Source organism: Protomyctophum bolini (genome assembly GCF_963924005.1).
Source record: "Protomyctophum bolini genome assembly, chromosome: 17".
Classification (NCBI taxonomy): Eukaryota; Metazoa; Chordata; class Actinopteri; order Myctophiformes; family Myctophidae; genus Protomyctophum; species Protomyctophum bolini.
This window is the reverse complement of record NC_137878.1, coordinates 32,430,675-32,450,621: the sequence shown is the minus strand read 5'-3', so window position 1 is coordinate 32,450,621 and position 19,947 is coordinate 32,430,675. Positions and strand designations below refer to the sequence as shown.

Sequence of the window (19,947 nt, the reverse complement as noted above, 5' to 3'; positions counted from 1 at the left end):
CTGTATTTCAGATAGGATGAGCTAAATGAAGATAAGAGCCAGGCCGATATTATCAGCCAGTGTTTTTCTCAATCTCTCTCTCTCAGCATCCCGGGCTCAGCAGTGTGTCTGTATTACATGGACGACATAGAGAAGGTGTTCAACGGCAGGTTTAAGGAGCAGAGGACCAGCGACTCCTCATGGACTCCAGTCGCTGAAGACCAGGTCCCCAAACCACGGTAATTCCTTCCCTGCCAAGGACCTCTTTTGACGCATGTTGTGTGTTAGACCCCAAAACTATAGATTTGTCCACAATTCCATGCTGTATTGAAACGTTATACAAAGTAATACATGATATGTTTAACAATAATTTTACTCTTGAGAGCGTAAAATGAAACCACTGAATTACCTAATCGCCAAAGTTTAAAAAGTAAAAATAAAAACAAACCGAGCTGCCATCCACTGCCATCCACATCCACACATTACTGGATTTTCTGAAATGATCTCCACTCCTATGTCCGCATCCGCTAGCATGTTATTTTCAATGGACTATGGTGTTTACCATAGTGTTTAAAGGGTATCTGCACATTTCTGAAGTTACAATAGTTAATGACTTTGAAGACATTTTCAATACCAAATTGTCAAATATCACGAAAGAAAAGGCAAACATTGTGAAAATAGCCGACCTACAAGCTTGTTATATGAAACCGAGTCAAACTAATTGCAATGCCTACAATTCCATGTGCTTGTCAGGTCGTGTTTTCTCGCTTAGCCAGACAACTATTCCACAATCTCCGAATGCTATAGAGTCTGGAACTACAGCTCCCGAAATCCGAGTAAGGAAGCTGCCATTTCCATTCACGAAAATATATTTTAAAATATATTTAGATTTTAGATTAGATTTTATTGTTTTATTTCCATTTCTTCTAAGCAGCAAGCTATATATGCTTACATGATTTCTATGTATATTAGAATAGATTTGCGCGACTGTAAAGACGAAACGGAAGTGTGGAGAATGCTTCTCATCAGCATTTATTGTGCTGTGGAGATTGATTACATGCTGAATAAAGCTGGAGAACCTGCTTTTTTTTTTTCAATTTGCTAAATTACAAGTTGTACATGGGGGAGCAATTGCCTTTGTGCTGCACATTGATCTGAATCGGACGTTTGAACGCGCTGGACCTTGAGAAGAAAATAGGAAGGAAACTGGTATTTATGATTATGTGTGTTCCGTGCCCTATTCCTGGCTAGGAGAACTTTCCTTGTCCGGAATTATTTTAATAGTGATAGTTTTTTATATCATTATACGGAGCTGGTGATACGATTATGGCTTTGATGATAATTGTCACCAATTATTGTGAGTGAGTTTACAGCAGTGGTTTTCAACCCTGTATGTCAAGTCCATTATGTATTGAGCATTTTGAGCCAGGGAGTCAGGGACCACCATTTGATGAGATTTAGCCTCTCAGACCCAAGACTTTGAATATTGTGTTGTCGTTGGATAAGATTGTGTCCACAATTCCATGCTGTATTGATGTTGGTGGCGTGGAGATAGCCAAACGTTGATCAAAATAACAATTATTCTACATTCTCTAATTATGTAGATTTCTTGTCAGGTCCATTTGGTTTCATGTTACACTCTCAAGAGTCCATTTGGTTACCAACTGCCCATCATTTAGCTGGTGACCATTTGGAACCCCCTCAAGGACCACTGGTTGTCCCCAGAACACTGGTTGAAGACCACTGACTTACAGCAGTGTGTGTGTGTGTGTGTGTGTGTGTGTGTGTGTGTGTGTGTGTGTGTGTGTGTGTGTGTGTGTGTGTGTGTGTGTGTGTGTGTGTGTGTGTGTGTGTGTGTGTGTGTGTGTGTGTGTGTGTGTGCGCGTGCTCGTGCGTGTGCGTGTGTGTCTCTTAGACCTGGTTGCTGTGCAGGAGACGGCGCGGCAGCGGAGTATAAGTCGTCGGTACAATTCCCAGACGAGTCGTTGAGCTTCATCAAGTCTTTCCCCCTGATGGACGAGTCTGTTCCCTCCGCTAATCACACCCCCTGCTACACACACACTTCTCACAGGTATGCACGCACGGCACGCAACATTTCAGGCACAAACCATCTCACATAAATCCAACCCCAAACTCTGAAACCTGACCTCTAGCCTAAATGTCTAATCCTAACACCAGCCTGAATCTTGTCCTATTTGGCAGCCTTAACCATTTTCAAAACCAAAAACCAAAAACCAAAAATTCAGTAATGGCAAAAGAAGCAGATCTACAAGCTCACTAAGGGCTCTATTTTCCATGCTAAACCCCTTATCCCTAAACTACTTTGCCTTTTTTTCTTTTTTTTTTACTATTTTGAAAATATGTTTTTAATAGTTAAACTAGGCGATCTACATCAACACGTGAATTTGTAGATTGGCTATTTTAACTATTCAAAAATGTTTTTCTAAATAGTAAAAACAAAAAAGTAGTTGGGGATAAGGGGTTTAGCATGGACGAAAATAGAGTCCTATGTGTCGCATTGTGACGTGTTGTGAGCTTGTAGATCAGCTATGTTCGCTACCGTATGCACGCTTCCAGAATGAAGCCCATTTTGACATTGGAAACAGGAATATGCATTTAATTAACTTTTGAAAAAGCGGTGCATTTTCATGAAAATCTCCTTTTATTTGTGTTTGAATTAGTGATGATTATACGGATTAGTTGGGTTTCTGTGCAGTTTCCAGAGGCTGTTTGCACCATGTTGTCGTTGCTGCAGGATTCTGGAGAGAAAAACGATCATAATCATAATGAGATTATCTGATTAACTAGAGGCATAAACAACTCCTCAGGCTGTACAGCATGCACACGCACGCACACATGCACGCACGCACACACACACACACACACACACACACACACACACACACACACACACACACACACACACACACACACACACAAACAGACAGACAGATGGAGATACGGTATGATGAGTAATACATTGGTTGTGTGTGTGTGTGTGTGTGTGTGTGTGTGTGTGTGTGTGTGCGTAACTGATCGCTGCTCTAGGGTCAGGTTGACCCAGGTTGCCGTGGATACCGGTGCAGGTCCGTTCAAGGACCGAACCGTCTTGTTTCTGGGTTCTGAAGACGGCCGAGTGCAGAAGGTTCTGATCAACACCCATCCTAATGATACCACTGGTCCTGTACTGCTGGAAGACATCACTGTGTACAACCCTACTCTGTACGTATCTGAATATACTACTGCTATTACTATTACTACTATAATACTACTACTAATAATAATACCGGTAATAGTTAGTCATAGACTAATAGTCAATGTCGGCACTCACCTTTCAACCACGAGGTCGTGGGTTCAATCCCGGGGTCCGCCAACTCAACATATGAGCAGCACGGCTTGGGAGAGTTTTTCACTAACCTTTGAAGAGTCACCAGGTCGTGAACGTACAGTAGAACGTACAGTAGCTCCATTTCATGATCGTCCACCTTAAAGTAGCGCGATCGTTTCTTATAATGTTGAGACATACTCGGGTAAGTCGTTGTTGGGAGGGAAAGAGGTCTTTATCTCGTGTAACTCGTGAATGGGGGTTCACTGAACGTATTAACGGACAACATTGTTTCCAGGTGTAATGTTTCTTAACGAGTGACATTGTTTCCAGGTGTAACGTGGCGGGTCAGGAGGACAGGAGCATCATGGGATTGGAGATGGATAAGGAACACCATGCGTTGTTTGTAGCGTTCAGCGGCTGTGTGATCCGAGTTCCACTGAGTCGATGTACACAGCATGGTACCTGTAGGACGTAAGTACACTAAATACTACTATATGTAGAGGTCTAGAATGTGGGGACATGTGATCAGTGACATCACTAAGTTGTACTTTGCAAACCAAAGAGTACATCTTTGTGATGTCACTGATCACGTGACACCGGGTTCTAGAACTCCAGTTCTAGGCTACACAAAAGGGGGAGGGAATTTTTATTATTTCCACACAACAACTCTAGGATATATTTATGACATAGTTCAATGTTGAAAATGAGTGGTATTCCACATTAAACACTACAGTATATGGTTGACCAGAGTCCCTCAGAGCTCTCTACTAGTGTCTGTTTTGTTTTCTGTTAATGCAGGGAAAGCTGCTGTGATGTGCTGTGAGCTTGTTGTCCTAACTATTTTCTGCAAAGGCTTTCCATTTCAGTGTTGAAAGGGAAATAAACAGTATCAAAGTTGTTGCCAAGAAGCATTGTTACAGGAGAGAAATAATCTGCTAAATAAATACACGTGTGTGTGTGTGTGTGTGTGTGTGCGTGTGTGCGTGCGTGCGTGCGTGCAGTATGTGTATTCTCTCTCTCTTACATTCTCTCTCTCTGAATTAAATTCTATTTTGTTTGAAAGGAACTTTATATCAATACTTGGTACAGAGCTTTTGAAGCAAATAACAGCACCGCCACCTCATCGAGGTTTAGCAGTCACTTGGTAGAAAACATTTTAAGATGGATAGCAGCAGCTATTTAAATGTATTTGAAGTACCCCCCTCCTCCATGCAAACACACGCACACAAGCAGTTTTCCTGTCTTTGAACGTACAGTAGTTGCTCTGTTCGTTATCTCTCTCTCTCTCTCTCTCTCTCTCTCTTTCTCTCTCTCTCTCTCTCTCTCTCTCTCTCATATGACAGTCTGACATTTGCTTACAAATCCCAATGGTCAATATGCCACTAATATGCGCGCGCAAGGGTGCACACACACACACACACACACACACACACACACACACACACACACACACCCGTCTATGTTTGACTGTTTGTACACACCAGTAAGTCTACGTCACTCAAATGATGTCCCCCTCTCTTTGTGTCTGTCTGTCTGTCTGTCTGTCTTCAGGGCCTGTCTCTCCTCTCGAGATCCATACTGCGTGTGGTTGCGGAGCGGGAGCTGTGCCAACATGGTGTCTGGGCTGAGGTGCGTTTAATGATTACACAATTTAATTGTCTTATCCAGACTGTCTTATCCAGAGCGACTTACAATAGGCAAGGCAATCACGTAGTATACGAAGAATGCAGGGAGACAGTGTAGTGTTGATGAGATTGTACATCTGCTATTTAATATCAAGAAAAGAACAGAAGTTTGGACATATGTCATTTCCAGCCGACAGCAGCGATATCCAACTGAACACTGTGGGAGACGACGCAGATCAGATTAGATCGAATCTGATTGGATGCGACGTGATCAGATTACATGTAATCACTTTACACGAGTTGATTTGTTTATTGAAGCTGTGCTCAACTCAGCACGGTTTAAATCAGTGGCTCTCATCGTGTTGCAGAAGAAGTAAGACATTTTGAAAATACTCCAGTAAAGTAAAAGAAAAAAGAAAACTCGCAAAAATTTTCGTGCTGGTGTTGAAAGGGAAATTAACAGTACAAGACGCATTGTTACAGTAGAGAAATAATCTGCTAAATACACGTCTGAACTTTTTGTTAGAAGATATTACAACTGCAATTGTACAGCTGCAACTGTGAATATATGTTACATGTGTACTGTATAGTTTGTGCGTGCGTGCGTCCGTGCGTGCGTGCGTCCGTCCGAGCAGAGAGAGACATATTAGTGTTGAATATAGATGAACAGACAGATGTAAATAAGTGTTTATTGTTCTGGCTCGTTGCGTTATTGAGTTTCTCTCACAGATCCCTGAGTGAGCTTAGATGTTTAGCTTCCACGGGTGATTGGAGTCAGTCAGCATGTAAACATAACGTGTAAATTATTTCATTTATTGTCGTATCGATTCTTGGTTTGACAGCAGGACTAGTTGATTTTGTTTGGTTTTTGTAACATCTTTCTATTGATTTCTCATTCTGTGTTTTATCTCTTAAAGATGTGCCTTTCAAGAAGTATTGTCATTCAGCAGATACATAAAATGCACAAGAGAACAAAATTGCGTTTCACTGGCTTTATAATCTCCCAGTTAAAAAATAATCTAAAATACTATATTACTTATTAATAAAATTAAAACATCATCAGTTCAAAGGAGACAGATATTGCACGGATAATTGCACGACAGGAGTCCTTAGTAGCAGCATGTTGGGATAAGGGTTAGGGGATATTGCACTTATTTACAGATAAGGGTTAGGGGATATTGCACTTATTTACAGATAAGGGTTAGGGGATATTGCACTTATTTACAGATAAGGGTTAGGGGATATTGCACTTATTTACAGATAAGGGTTAGGGGATATTGCACTTATTTACAGATAAGGGTTAGGGGATATTGCACTTATTTACAGATAAGGGTTAGGGGATATTGCACTTATTTACAGATAAGGGTTAGGGGATATTGCACTTATTTACAGATAAGGGTTAGGGGATATTGCACTTATTTACAGATAAGGGTTAGGGGATATTGCACTTATTTACAGATAAGGGTTAGGGGATATTGCACTTATTTACAGATAAGGGTTAGGGGATATTGCACTTATTTACAGATAAGGGTTAGGGGATATTGCACTTATTTACAGATAAGGGTTAGGGGATATTGCACTTATTTACAGATAAGGGTTAGGGGATATTGCACTTATTTACAGATAAGGGTTAGGGGATATTGCACTTATTTACAGATAAGGGTTAGGGGATATTGCACTTATTTACAGATAAGGGTTAGGGGATATTGCACTTATTTACAGATAAGGGTTAGGGGATATTGCACTTATTTACAGATAAGGGTTAGGGGATATTGCACTTATTTACAGATAAGGGTTAGGGGATATTGCACTTATTTACGGATAAGGGTTAAGGGATATTGCACTTATTTACAGATAAGGGTTAGGGGATATTGCACTTATTTACGGATAAGGGTTAGGGGATATTGCACTTATTTACAAGTCAAATGGTTTGGGAAAAGAATCTGGCTGTTTTACTCCTTCTGCCAGAAGGCAACAGAGTGAACAGACCATGATGTGGGTGGGTGGGGTCAGTCCCACCCACAGAGTGAACAGACCATGATGTGGGTGGGTGGGGTCAGTCCTGAACAGACCATGATGTGGGTGGGTGGGGTCAGTCCTGAACAGACCATGATGTGGGTGGGTGGGGTCAGTCCTAGGCCTAGACAGACAGCGGCAATGTCCTTGATGGAAGGCAGTGACGAGCCAATGGATGTTCTCCCCTGTCCTCAGATTGTTTAATGAATCATGTCTGTCTGTCTGTCTGTCTGTCTGATAGGACTGGGTTTGAGCAGGACATTGACGGAGATCAGTCTCTCTACTCTGAAACGTGTCACGGTAGGAACCGAACAAATCAACATCAAGCACACGAATACGACAGTATGAATAGAACGGGGAATGTATTTCAGACGGATCATGTAGACCATTTAGTTTGGACCCTTAAGGTTGAACACCACTGATTATGTAGAGTGAATGTATTTCAGACACATCATGTGGATTGGGTTAGGGTTAGGGCCATTTCATTGGGTTAGGGTTAGGGCCATTTCATTGGGTTAGTGTTAGGGTTAGGGCCATTTCATTGGGTTAGGGTTAGGGCCATTTCACATAAATAATGTATTTCAGTCGCATCATGTGGATTGGGTTAGGGCCATTATGTGGATTGGGTTAGGGTTAGGGCCATTTCACATAAATAATGCGACGGATGATGATGTTGATCTGGATTTATTTTGTGAATTTACATGTGATTGTATTGTTTTCAGATGTGATGACAACTACTAATAACCACAATAACGCAGACTCTGCTTATGGTAGGAACATGTCTGTCTGTCTGTCTGTCCGTGTTCGTCCGTCCTGTGCTTTTTTGAGTGGTGCAACCACTCCTATAGCTACTGTATGGGTGTCCCTGGGGCCCTGGGTCTGTATGGGTGTCCCTGGGGCCCTGGGTCTGTATGGGGGGCCCTGGGTCTGTCCGAGCACGAAAATAGCTTTTGCTTGGTTTTCACAACCAAGTGTCACTGTTGCGCAGCCTAACACCCCCCTCCCCCCCCCACACACACACACACACTAAGGCTGTACCCTAGCCCTGTTTTTAGGACTCCGAGTGCTTTTAACCAGGCTGCAATTCATAAATAGATCCTCCGGGGCGACGTTGCATAGACTATCAGTGAAATAATGGTTAAGTTCATCAGGGGTTGGTGAGGGTTGCTACCGGGTTGGCCGACCGGGAAGGTGGGCATTTTGAGTGTGGATACAACCGTCTTTACTTTTAATACACTACTACTACTTTTAATATCCGTCTTGAACATGATCAGAGCGCAGCGCGTCTCCCCCTCTTTCTCTCTCCCAACACACACACACGTGCGTGCGCGCACACACACACACACACACACACACACACACACACACACACACACACACACACACACACACACACACACCACACACACACACACACACACACACACACACACAGAGCGTCAAGTAGCTGCTGTGCTCAAGCAGCCCCCAAAACATGGTAATTGTGAGTAGCCTACTGTACCTGTACAACTGTCCATATATTTTGTCGTATGATCAAAAATGCTTCTGAACCCTGAATGTTCGGGGACAGCCTTAACACACACACACACACACACACACACACTCACACATGATTTCAAAGCATCCTGGACCCCCAGGGACCCCCACACGGAGTTGCACCACTCACTTCACACTAGTGTGATTATTTTTCTTCTTATTTGTGTGTGCCATTTTGAACCCCAATACTCAATGCAAAAATAGCTGATCTACAAGCTCACAACGTTTCGTGCTGCAGTGCATTGTGAGCTTATAGATTTGTGATTTTCAGTACACATCACTGGTGCTCCACTATGTAAACTAAAGCATGCATAAATGAAACCCCAGCATTTGGTGCTTACAGTAAGTGTAATACAATTACTGTTTGCGGGCACACACACACACACACACACACACACAAACACATACAGATTAAAACTCCTGATTGTTTCCTCCCAGAGAGAGAGAGAGAGAAAGAATGTTTGCTAATGATAAACCTGATTGAATTAGACAATGAAGACTGATGAGGCAAGGTCAGGAACATGCTAACACATGCACACACACACACACACACACACACACACACAAATGCATGCGTACACACATACGCAAATTCAATGTAGAAACAAAATGTAGTGGAGTAAAAAGTTAATGTTTTTCCTCTGAGATATAGTGGAATAAATGTATTAAAACATTTTAAATGGAAATATTGTAAACAGAAAGCATCCGGGAATAAATTGTCTGTCTGTCTGTCTGTCTGTCTGTCTGTCTGTCTGTCTGTCTGTCTGTCTGTCTGTCTGTCTGTCTGTCTGTCTGTCTGTCTGTCTGTCTGTCTGTCTGTCTGTCTGTGTCTCTGTCTCTGTGTGTGTGTCTCTCTCTCTCTCTCTCTCCACCAGGTGTGCGTGGTCTGGCGGACATGGAGCTGCGCTGGGGTTCCAGCGTTCACTACACGCTACTCATCGCGTGCGTCCTGGTGGCGTTCATCCTGGGCGCGCTCCTCTCCGGCCTCCTGGTGTCGTGCTACTGCGGTGGCGGCCCAGGGTCCGCCCACTGCCGCGGCGGCACCAGTGCCAGGCTGGGCAAGGGCGACCCGGAAGCCACCCTGCCTCACGCGCTGTCCCTGAGGTCCCTGGCCAAACTCAATGGACTGGCCAAGGTGAGCCCGGCCCGTCTAGAACAGTGGTTTTCATCTCAACCCTTTTCATATCAAGGTCCATTATTTACTCTGCATTTGAGCCACGGACCACCACTTGAGGAGTTTTAGCCTTGCAGACCCAAAACGTTGAATATTTTGTTGCCGTTGGATAAGATTTTATCCACAATTGCTAATGCTGTATTTTGGTACCATAGGAGAACAGGCACACAGGATAAAAATTGTGTAGACTTCTTGTGAATTGGGCACCCCTTGTAAATTAAGTAATGCAGATGTTAATAATTCAATAATTGAACTCTTGAAAACTCTTGAAACCAAATGGACCCGCATGGGTCCATTTGGTTTAATTTTACGCTCTCAAGAGTTAAAGATCTGTAAGGGTTAATTTGGTTACCAACTCTCCATCATTTACCTGGGCACCACCTGGGACCTTCTCAAGGACCACCGGTGGTCCCCGGACCACTGGTTGAAAACCACTGGTCAAGAACATAATGCAGTGTTGATTCCTTGCTGTCTTATGTAATTATAGTACATGTGTATGTTTTTTAGACCAGTGGTCACCAAACGTTTTAGATCGTGACCCAAAAGAGAAATTCTTCCTGGGACCCAAACTAGTGAAAATTGCCGCTTCATTAGCCTACATCTTCAACTTGTTTAGTGTTGGCTTTGCTTTACTGCAAATCACTCTGGATTAAAGAGTGTCTGTTAATTACCTAAAGTGTAATTATAACTAGTAACTAAAGCTGTCAAATAATTGTAGTGGAGTACGTAGTTAACGTACAATATTTGCCTCTGAGATGTAGTGGAGTAGAAGTATAAAGTATTTTTGAATAAAAAAATGGACATAACTCAAGTAAAGTTAAAGTGTAACCTACATGCCAAAATAAAAATAAACATTTGATCATGGCGATAAGAGGTCTCTACCCGACAGCAACCAGATACTTTTTCAAGTACTTTTGAATACCTGGAGTATTAACCCATTCTGACCTGAGATCAGATTCATACGAGGTTTCCACTGGACACACACTGGGTCTGATGAACCCATTCTGACCTGAGATCAGATTTGAAAAAATGTCAGTCGTTCTTCGATTTTTCAAAAAATAGCAGACCTACAAGCTCGTAGCGCGCCACTCGGTGGCGCGCTATGAGCTTGTAGATCTGCTATTTTTCAATAGCTAAAGCACGACATGATGCTAACACCAAAATGGGTCCCCGGTCAGAATGGGTTAAAGGTCCCTGGCCAAACCCAGTGGACTGACCAAGGTGAGCTGATCGATAACTTGGATCAATGATTCCGTCCATCAACACGCTGAATTATTCAGCTGGAAAGTAACTACCGATATGTACTCAAGTACCGTCGCCCGCCAAGCACCCCCCCTCCCCTCCCCTACATCTCAGAGACAAATATTGTATTTGTTGTACACTACAAAAATGTGACAACTTTAGTTACTAGTTATTAATGTAGAAAATGCAATAACCAATTAAGCCGTGTATAATTATGTGCTATTCAAAAATCACCGACCTACAAGCTATCTGCATGCACAGCCCAGACTCCACACGTCCCAAACTCTTCTCCCTTCTGGCTCCAAAACTGTGGAATGCACTTCCCATTGCAGTCAGAACTGCAGCATCACTCCCAATCTTCCGCCGTAGTCTGAAAACCCACCTTTTCAGACTCCATCATGGCCCATAGCACTTACCCCACCCCCTTAGATAGCAATTCTGTAGACTTAGATAGCATTTGATACAGACTTAGAGCATGTTATGTAGACAGCATAAGTGCATTGTATGTAGTCATAGCACGTCATAGTACATATGTGTAGCATAGTAGTATAGATGTATAGCTTATATGTATAGTTTCATTATAGATATTCCACTGTTACTTTCTTAGCTTACGCATGTTTCATGATAAATGTCTTTATGTGATGTATTCCCATGCTTTTTTGTTCTTGCTTAATGTAAGTCGCTCTGGATTAAGAGCGTCTGCTAAATGCCTAAATTGTAAATTGTACAGCCATAAGTGACACAGACACAAATTGCTCTATCGCAAAAAAGTAAAAGTCGAATGAAAACTTTGTAAAAATTCAAATGCAAGCATAAATAACTGCAAAGATCTGAACAGTTTTAAGTTTGAACTAAATTTCTAGCATAAAGTATGTGGAAGTAGTTAGAGGACGAAAAAAAGGAATAAATAAATAAATATGAACTGGCAGTAACAATAGTGTGCTCGCTGAGGCGAGCCCACAATAATAAAGTGTTACAATTACTAAAATAACATAACATAATAAATAACATTTAACCAAGCCATCAATTAAACTTTAAAAAAGATATCCTAAAATGAAACCTGAAACTGGTGACGTGATCAGAGGGTTGAAGTGGAAAGTGGTTGAAATGTGACTGTACAGTATGGCCCCTTTTCCACCGGTTGGTTCCCAATGGGAACCAGTTCAGTTCTTTTTGGTTCTTACTCCATGAGCCAGAGCTCCAAAATGTGAACGTTAATAATGAATTGAGTGTGCACAACCATACCTATATTACATTTTTAACACCATGAAACTTCCCCAATTGAATTGAATTGGAAGGGTTATCATCATGTATTAATTTACTTGTATTGATCCTATAAATAATTTAATATACGGTTTACCAATTTTGGATCTCTGGATCATGGACTAAGAACCAAAAAGAACTGAACCATTGGTGGAAAGGGGGTCATTGTTCTGGTGATGTGACCCTGTTCTCGTTCCTCTTGTGTCAGGAGGAGAAGCTGGACGGTTCCTCTTCACAGATGTACAGCTCCTTCATCCCCAACCTCCACAACCCCACTCCCAGCACCCCCACCCCCCACCACAGCCTCCCGCTCGGAGACCCCGACCTCAGCCAGGTACGTACCCTAGGCCTAGAACACTGGTTCTTAACCTGAGACCCCGACCTCAGCCAGGTACGTACCCTAGGCCTAGAACACTGGTTCTTAACCTGAGACCCCGACCTCAGCCAGGTACGTACCCTAGGCCTAGAACACTGGTTCTTAACCTGAGCGGTGCCTAACCATGCCAATGTCTGCCCGTGTGTATGTCTGTCCATCCATCCGTCTGTTTAGAGTACGAACAGCTGAAATAACGCTGTGTGACCTAAAGGGCCCTTCACAGTCTGAGCACTATATATAACTGCAGCCAACCAGCATTGTTGTTTAGCAGCCTGCAACGCTCAGTTCAAATAGAATAAATGAGTATACTCCATAGTCTAACTAAAAACAGTGCACATAACAGTGCAATTCATCTATCATGATTCAGTTTTTATCAGTTAATCATTTATTTCAAAGACTCAGTATTAGGGTCACGGACCCCCAAAACGGATCACCATAATTAACAATTAAATGGACGCTGACTGGTCAATTTGGTGCCATTTGTACACTCTCTGAGTTATAGATCGTTAACGATCGATTTGGTTCTTCCGAACTATCAGTCACTTGACTGATAGTTCGGAGGATCCAAATCGACCCCAAGGGGGACCCCACTTTGAGAGCCACTGCACTAGAAAACCAGCAATACTGGAGGTCCTGGTAAGACCCAGTAATCAAGGTATAGCTTTTACTTTGGAATCACAACGAGAGTTCAACATTCTTTGATCTCTCATCTCTCTCTATCCATCTCACTCCCTCCCTCTCTCTCTCGCACTCTGTGTTTTTCAGGGCGAGGGAGATGTCTCGGGTCTGCCCACGCCAGACTCCACCCCCGAGCTGCCAATCAAGAACGTGCGTCCATTCCGTTCCCAGCCGTACGAGCGCAACCGCAACGGGAACACCGGTGCCATAGAAACCAACACCGCCGGGTCCGCCGCAAACACCGGCTTCGTCGGACAGGCATCTGGCTCCGGCTCCGGTCTGGGATCCAGTCCAGGCTTCATGGCCATCGTGGGGAACTCCATGGCTCAGCAGACCCATGTGTTCCCGTTCTCCTCAACCTCCTCGTTGTCCCAGCATCATCGTCTCCACGGCAACCTGTCGGGCGGAGCCTCCTCCTCCTCACTGCACCTCCCTGAGGAGAGGACGACCAGTCACGAGGAGCGAAGAGGAACGGGGCCCGCCCACCACCATCTATCCCAGGTTTTTCCATTCCATTATTTATCATTAGTTTTAGTTATACATCTTTTCATTAGTTTATTATTAGCTAACTATATCATGTTTTGTTACTTTGTTTTTAGCTAAGTATATCATGTTTCGTTGCTTTGTTATTAACTAAGTATATCATGTTTCGTTGCTTTGTTATTAGCTAACTATATGATGTTTTTTGCTTCGTTATTAGCTAACTATATGATATTTTTTGCTTCGTTATTAGCTAAGTATATCATGTTTCGTTGCTTTGTTATTAACTAAGTATATCATGTTTCGTTGCTTTGTTATTAGCTAAGTATATCATGTTTCGTTGCTTTGTTATTAGCTAACTATATGATGTTTTTTGCTTCGTTATTAGCTAAGTATATCATGTTTCGTTGCTTTGTTATTAACTAACTATATGATGTTTCGCAGCAGTCTTTGCCGCAGGCGGTTGACGTGTCGGCGTTGGACGAGCTCCTGCAGCACATCCAGGAGGTCAGTGCCGCGGGGAACGGAGGCATCAGGGTCCTAACGTCCACCTCCTCCGTCTTCCCCACAAAGAACTCCTTGTCCTCTTCTGGAGGGGGAGGGGCTTACCACCACGCTCCACCTCCCCATCGCACCCACCACTACAACCCCAGCAGCCATCACCACCTCGGCCACAGCAGCCAGCCCCGCCTCCTCCAGAAGTCCCACCCACTCCCGCAGGCGGAGTCCGCTCCGTATTTTACATCCTCCACGCTCCCCATAGACACTGCTGGCACCTCCTCCTTCTCCAGCACCTCCTCGTCCTCATCATCGAACCCCGCCTCCTCGTCCAGTAACCCCACCTCCTCCACGTCGGTCCCCGCCTCCTCTCCCTGCTCCTCCACTCCGCTCCAGCGGCAGGTCATTCCGGAGTTTCCCGGTGAGGACTCGTCATCGGTGGTGGGGGGTGTGGTCTGCCGGGGGGTAGCCGTGGCCCGCCACCACTCACAGCGCCACTCGCTCATAAAGATGGGCAGCGGGGGAGGAGGGGGTGTGGCCGTGTCGCGCCACCACAGCTTCAACCAGCATCCCCGCGGGTCACCGCCCGCCTCCACTGGCTCCTCCTACTTCCTGGCGAGGATGAACACCAACAACAGCAGCAGCAATGCGATGGCGGCTTGCACGACCGCTAGCGTGACAGCTAACACGACAGCTGGCATGACAGCTAGAACGACTGCTAATATGACAGCTAGCATGACAGCTAATACGACAGCTTGCATGACGCCTAATACGACAGCTAGCATGACAGCTAATACGACAGCTAGCATGACAGCTAATATGGCAGCTAATACGACAGCTAGCATGACCACTAATACAACACCTACTGGGCTAACGGCTAGCGGTTTGCTTCCACCGCACTTCCTGGCCCGGATGAACACTAACAGCAGCAGCAATGGCCCCAAAACATTGCAGGCAAGCGTGGCCGCTAGCACGCCTGGTGTGACGAGCAGCACCGTTAGCTCAGCCACTAGTAGGATAACCGCTGCCACTAACGGCGGTTCTTGTGAGAGGCCCCTAGTAGCCCCTAGCTCCTGTTTGACCAGACAGCACAGCTACAGCGAGCCACACACTCAGCGCTCGGCCATTGTGCGACGGACTGCTTCGCTCAAACCACAGCTCCCGCCAAAACCTTTGTTCCTCCCACCCAGGCAAGTGCTCCTCCCACCAAGACCAGTGCTCCTCCCACCCAGACTAGAATCCCTCCCACCCTGCTCTGTCTCATCATCACTGTCCAATCAGTGACAGACGTACCGTGACGTCAGATAGGACATCTCTCGGCCAGACGGGCGGGGGGAAGGTTACTCGTAATAAACGTCGGGGAGGTTCAGGTTGCTGTCGGTGGATTTAAATCAATCAAGCCCCAAAGACCGGGAGGGCTGCTTCAGGTAATGACCTGACGAGTGGCCAACACTGGTATTGCAAGCTTGGGCCCACAACCCCGGGAAGAAAGTTAATGGCTCGACCAATGGGATCGAGTCACAGGCTTGCCCATGGATATAGTTTGTGACTTAGACACGTAAAGGACACTAATGCACATGCTCTAAAGAGCCGGTTGAGCAGCTTTCATTGAAATTAGCGGGAGGGGAGTTCTTATATTTAGCTCTATGGTTTAAATCCTACATGCCCTCGAGCAACACGCTGTTCCACTCCCCTCTGTGGATGAGAGCAGAACGATGCAGAGACACACAAATGGACTAAGCCTCTAGTACGATTGTCCGCCGTCACTCTTTGTTACCATGGCGATAGACAACGTGCGTTGTTCCTTCCCGTGGGGAGTGGGGACAATACATGCCGAACTGCATTTATTCCTTTGGGCTGGGTATAACAGTGCATCCTCCCGGCGGGGGTCCCTCACTGGCGAGTGAGCCAGTGGGATACAACGGCAGTGAAAGGAACGAATTGGCTACATTCGGAGACAGAAGGGACAAAAATGATTGGCTACTCTAAAAGGTGTATTCCCATCAAGAGATAAAATATTTGTTGAAGTGGCGAGATTACGCACAAAGTCAATGCAAAGACTTGATTGCATCAATCCTTCGCATCGAACGGGTCGATGCAAAGGAAGCGATCGCCTCGGTATATTCACTCCATATGGAGAAGTAGTATGCAATGCTATATCTTTTGGCAGGAACGGACCTCAAATTTTCTGCTCAAGCCTCCCCCAACGCAGATCAATGAAGATCTGCCGGTCAGGGACAACAACGTGAATCTGATCTGAAGACAGAAGTCGTCTTTGTGAGTGAAAAGCCCCCCCACCCCACCCTAGAGATAGATCAAACGTGACATTTAACGACAGACGATCCTCTCCAAAAGTTTAACTAATGTCAGCCTCAAAAGCCGAGGGCGCTACGCCAAAGAAAAAACGAAAAATGAAGAACAAAAACTGACGCAGAGAGTTTCTGAAGCACGATGCTTGGAGCACTGGGGAAGAGGAGCTGGTCCCAGCGCGTGTTTTTTTTTATACCATAGACAGGCTGCTTGGCAGCTCATGAAACACTTCTCCGTGGACACGGTCCCCTAATGAGTCACGACCCAGTTGAGTGTCATCTCTTTGTTTCGGCGACAAGGCAAAGGATTGACGGAGACAGACAGACAACCCCGGCAGGGTTTTTTGGGGAGGGGAGATCTCTGGGGAAGTTTTCTCTCACATCAGACATCAGATCGGATCAATGATTCTTTGTGAGAATGAGCTCCCCCGACACACACACACACACACACGCACACACACACACACACACACACACACACATGCACACACACACACACACACACACACACCCCAAAAAGCTACATTCTAAAGATTGTAAGGACTCCAAAAGTTTCACGGCCAGAGGAAATTAAAGGAAACAGTTGATCATTGTTTTTAGATCAGTATCTCTCAAAGGCCCCTTTTCCACCGGGTTTAAACCGGTTTGGTTATTCTTTCCCTCCCTAATATCACTGAACCAGTTCAGGATGTTTCCACTGAAAATTAATTTGTTCAGAACCCTAAAAGTTGGTTCAGAACGGGAACCAAAAAAATGGCCGCTGGTTCCGTGAAAACAACAAGGTTCCAGAGAATCTAGAACGGAACCAGTTCTTTCGGTGGAAAAGGGGCCAACCTGTGGGCCGCGGGACGGCTGGTGGGCCGCGAGGGTATTGCAAGTCGGGACAAAACACTTATCCACATAAACCCTGGCATCATTATAGCTTGTCGATTGGCTGTTCTCTGCCAACGCTTTCCCCACAATAACAGAACATACACTAGTATAGAGCCCTGAGGGCCTCCGCTCAACCAGGTTTACGTGGTTAAGATGTTAATATAATCGTATCTGTTATGATAATATAACTTTTGGGGTTTTTTTTATTGAAAAGTGAGTATTCATTGTAAACGTCAACTTCAAGTATACTATGCTGGTTCCATTGATCAAAGCCAGAACACAATTGATCGATTGATCATTAAAATAAACTATGCTCTGAAAATGCACGCTAACACAGATTTTCAAGTGGGCCCTGATCCAGAAACCACTGTTTTAGATTATTCTCTCTCATCATTGATTCGGCTCCGTCCAATCACATAGCAGATAACATCCCGCCTCATCCAGTCACATCGCAGATAACATCACCGTCTCATCCGATCGCACCGCAGATAACATCACCGTCTCATCCGATCGCACCGCAGATAACGTTCACCGCCGCATGATCCAATCACATCGCAGATAACATCACCGCCTCATTTAATCGCACCGCAGATAGCGTCACGGCCTCATCCAATCACAACGCATATAATATTGTTGTGGAAATAAAACTATCAACCTCAAACACGTATTGTTTTTTGTATTTCTACACTTGCGAGGACATTTTAGGATGGCAATTTTATAATTGACATTTCTACCATTCTTTTACCATTTATAACCCTAAACTTGAAGCCTGAGCTACTTTACACTGATGATGTGTGTCACACACGACAATATCGGATCTACAAAGCAACACGTCGCAATGCACCACAAGCTTGTAGATCAGCTATTTCGGCAGAACATGGACGCTATTGTTCCCAGGGGCAGAGTCCTCAACAAAACGGCTTTGGTGTTCACACACACACACACACACACACACACACACACACACACACACACACACACACACACACACAGAAGCCATTCATCAATGCTTCTTATCACATTTATCAATATGGTTATCATTATCAATCATAATCAAAACAATTTTCTCATTAGAGCTTTGAAATGCAAAGGACCTGAATGAGTTGCTGACCAAAGTCTCTGTCGGGCAGAAACCTTGTATCTCCATCTCTATGTTTTTCTTTTTTTTTATCACAAAGAATCTATTAAGGTACTTTCGGACGGGCATCGATTAACGCAGATTATGTCACCTAGATGAACGACAGGTCTGCTCCAGGTCTGCTCATGAGGGGCGCGAAAATGTAAGTGTAAAAAAAGCTCAACAGAATCCAGGTCTAGTCAGTCGCGGGCGTGTGCACGAGATGAGCACACGCGTGACAATTTCACGGGACCACGCCCACGTAAATACGCTTTGAGGGGCGTTGTCGCCCCTCGACTTCTCCGCGAGTACAAAAAAAAGCCTGGTCTCATTGAAAATGAATTACTAGGCGCGTTAATAGCTGCTCATCTGAAAGGACCTTTACTCACCCCATGAATGAAGCCTTGAATTTCATTCATTTTCACAAGGAAAAAAGTCAGAATATTCTTCTCTCGTTTGATATCATTGAAGATGCGCTAGGACGTGTACAAACTACACACACGTCCTTTGAATCCGTCGGTTGTATTGCTGATGACGTGTGGGCACGTCGGATGGACTGAACCTGACCAATCTGTACAACTGTTGAAAAAGTCTACAGTTTTGGACATATGAGGTTTCCTGCCCGCTGGCAACGTTACATAACCTAATGAATGAGATCCTTATATTTAATTAATTAGGTTGCCAGGTTGGTTTGGCAAGAGTTGAAGCAATAAGGAGATTATGTAGGCCTACACTATGAAAAAGAAATCCTCACGGTTTATTTATTCAGAGTGTACAAAATGTAACCAAATGGACCCTTAACGTTAGTTAAATTGACACCGAGGTGTGTGTGTGTGTGTGTGTGTGTGTGTGTGCTTGTGTGCGTCCGTGCGTGCGTTCGTGCGTGCGTGCGTGCATGAATGCATGTTTTCTGTGTAATTCTGACTTTCCAGTGAAAATGAATTGTATTTGTGCCCCACCCCCACTTCCTGAATATTATAGTGGGGGGAAAGTATCCCACGTCATAAAGTATTATTGATAATATATAATATACATATAGATGAGGTGTTTGTTTCTTTTGATGAGGCGACAGAACAAAGACCAGCTGTTGTCTTCGTCGAGCCCCTGGTGCTACAATGACTGAAACTTCAATGGACTGAAATTCAACCCAACTATATATAAAAGAGTTTTTTGTTTTTTTATGACAATTTCTTCGGCAGTGGGCCGGTATGTGTCGCACACCGAAATGATCTGATCTACAAGTTGTGAGCTTCTAATTTCGCCATCAGAGGATGCAGTAGGTCACCTCTGTAATACATGGAGGAAGGAGGATATAATTATGGAGAGCAGAACCTGGACAAATAGCGCCCCCAAGTGGGACTGATGATGATAGAAACCAATGTAACCAATGTCAAAGCTGTTATGTTTGAACCACGATGCAGTTATAATGAACTATGTGGATTCTGGTGTACAT

At 44.4% G+C, this 19,947-nt stretch overlaps 1 protein-coding gene across 1 annotated transcript in view; it reads left to right on the top strand.

Moving 5' to 3' along the window:
• The window catches only part of LOC308331724 (semaphorin-6C-like), a gene marked incomplete at its 3' end in the record, with an annotated part of 69,670 nt that extends 51,731 nt beyond the window's left edge, over positions 1 to 17,939 (top strand). Inside the window, exons 13-24 of the mRNA XM_080787215.1 lie at positions 87 to 218; positions 1,895 to 2,050; positions 3,028 to 3,201; positions 3,638 to 3,778; positions 4,859 to 4,936; positions 7,190 to 7,248; positions 7,671 to 7,718; positions 9,360 to 9,619; positions 12,372 to 12,497; positions 13,305 to 13,718; positions 14,142 to 15,385; positions 17,822 to 17,939. Coding sequence (XP_080643341.1) covers positions 87 to 218; positions 1,895 to 2,050; positions 3,028 to 3,201; positions 3,638 to 3,778; positions 4,859 to 4,936; positions 7,190 to 7,248; positions 7,671 to 7,718; positions 9,360 to 9,619; positions 12,372 to 12,497; positions 13,305 to 13,718; positions 14,142 to 15,385; positions 17,822 to 17,939 — 2,950 coding nt within the window. The remainder of the gene's footprint in view (positions 1 to 86; positions 219 to 1,894; positions 2,051 to 3,027; positions 3,202 to 3,637; positions 3,779 to 4,858; positions 4,937 to 7,189; positions 7,249 to 7,670; positions 7,719 to 9,359; positions 9,620 to 12,371; positions 12,498 to 13,304; positions 13,719 to 14,141; positions 15,386 to 17,821) is intronic.
• Between the last annotated feature and the right edge of the window lie 2,008 nt (positions 17,940 to 19,947).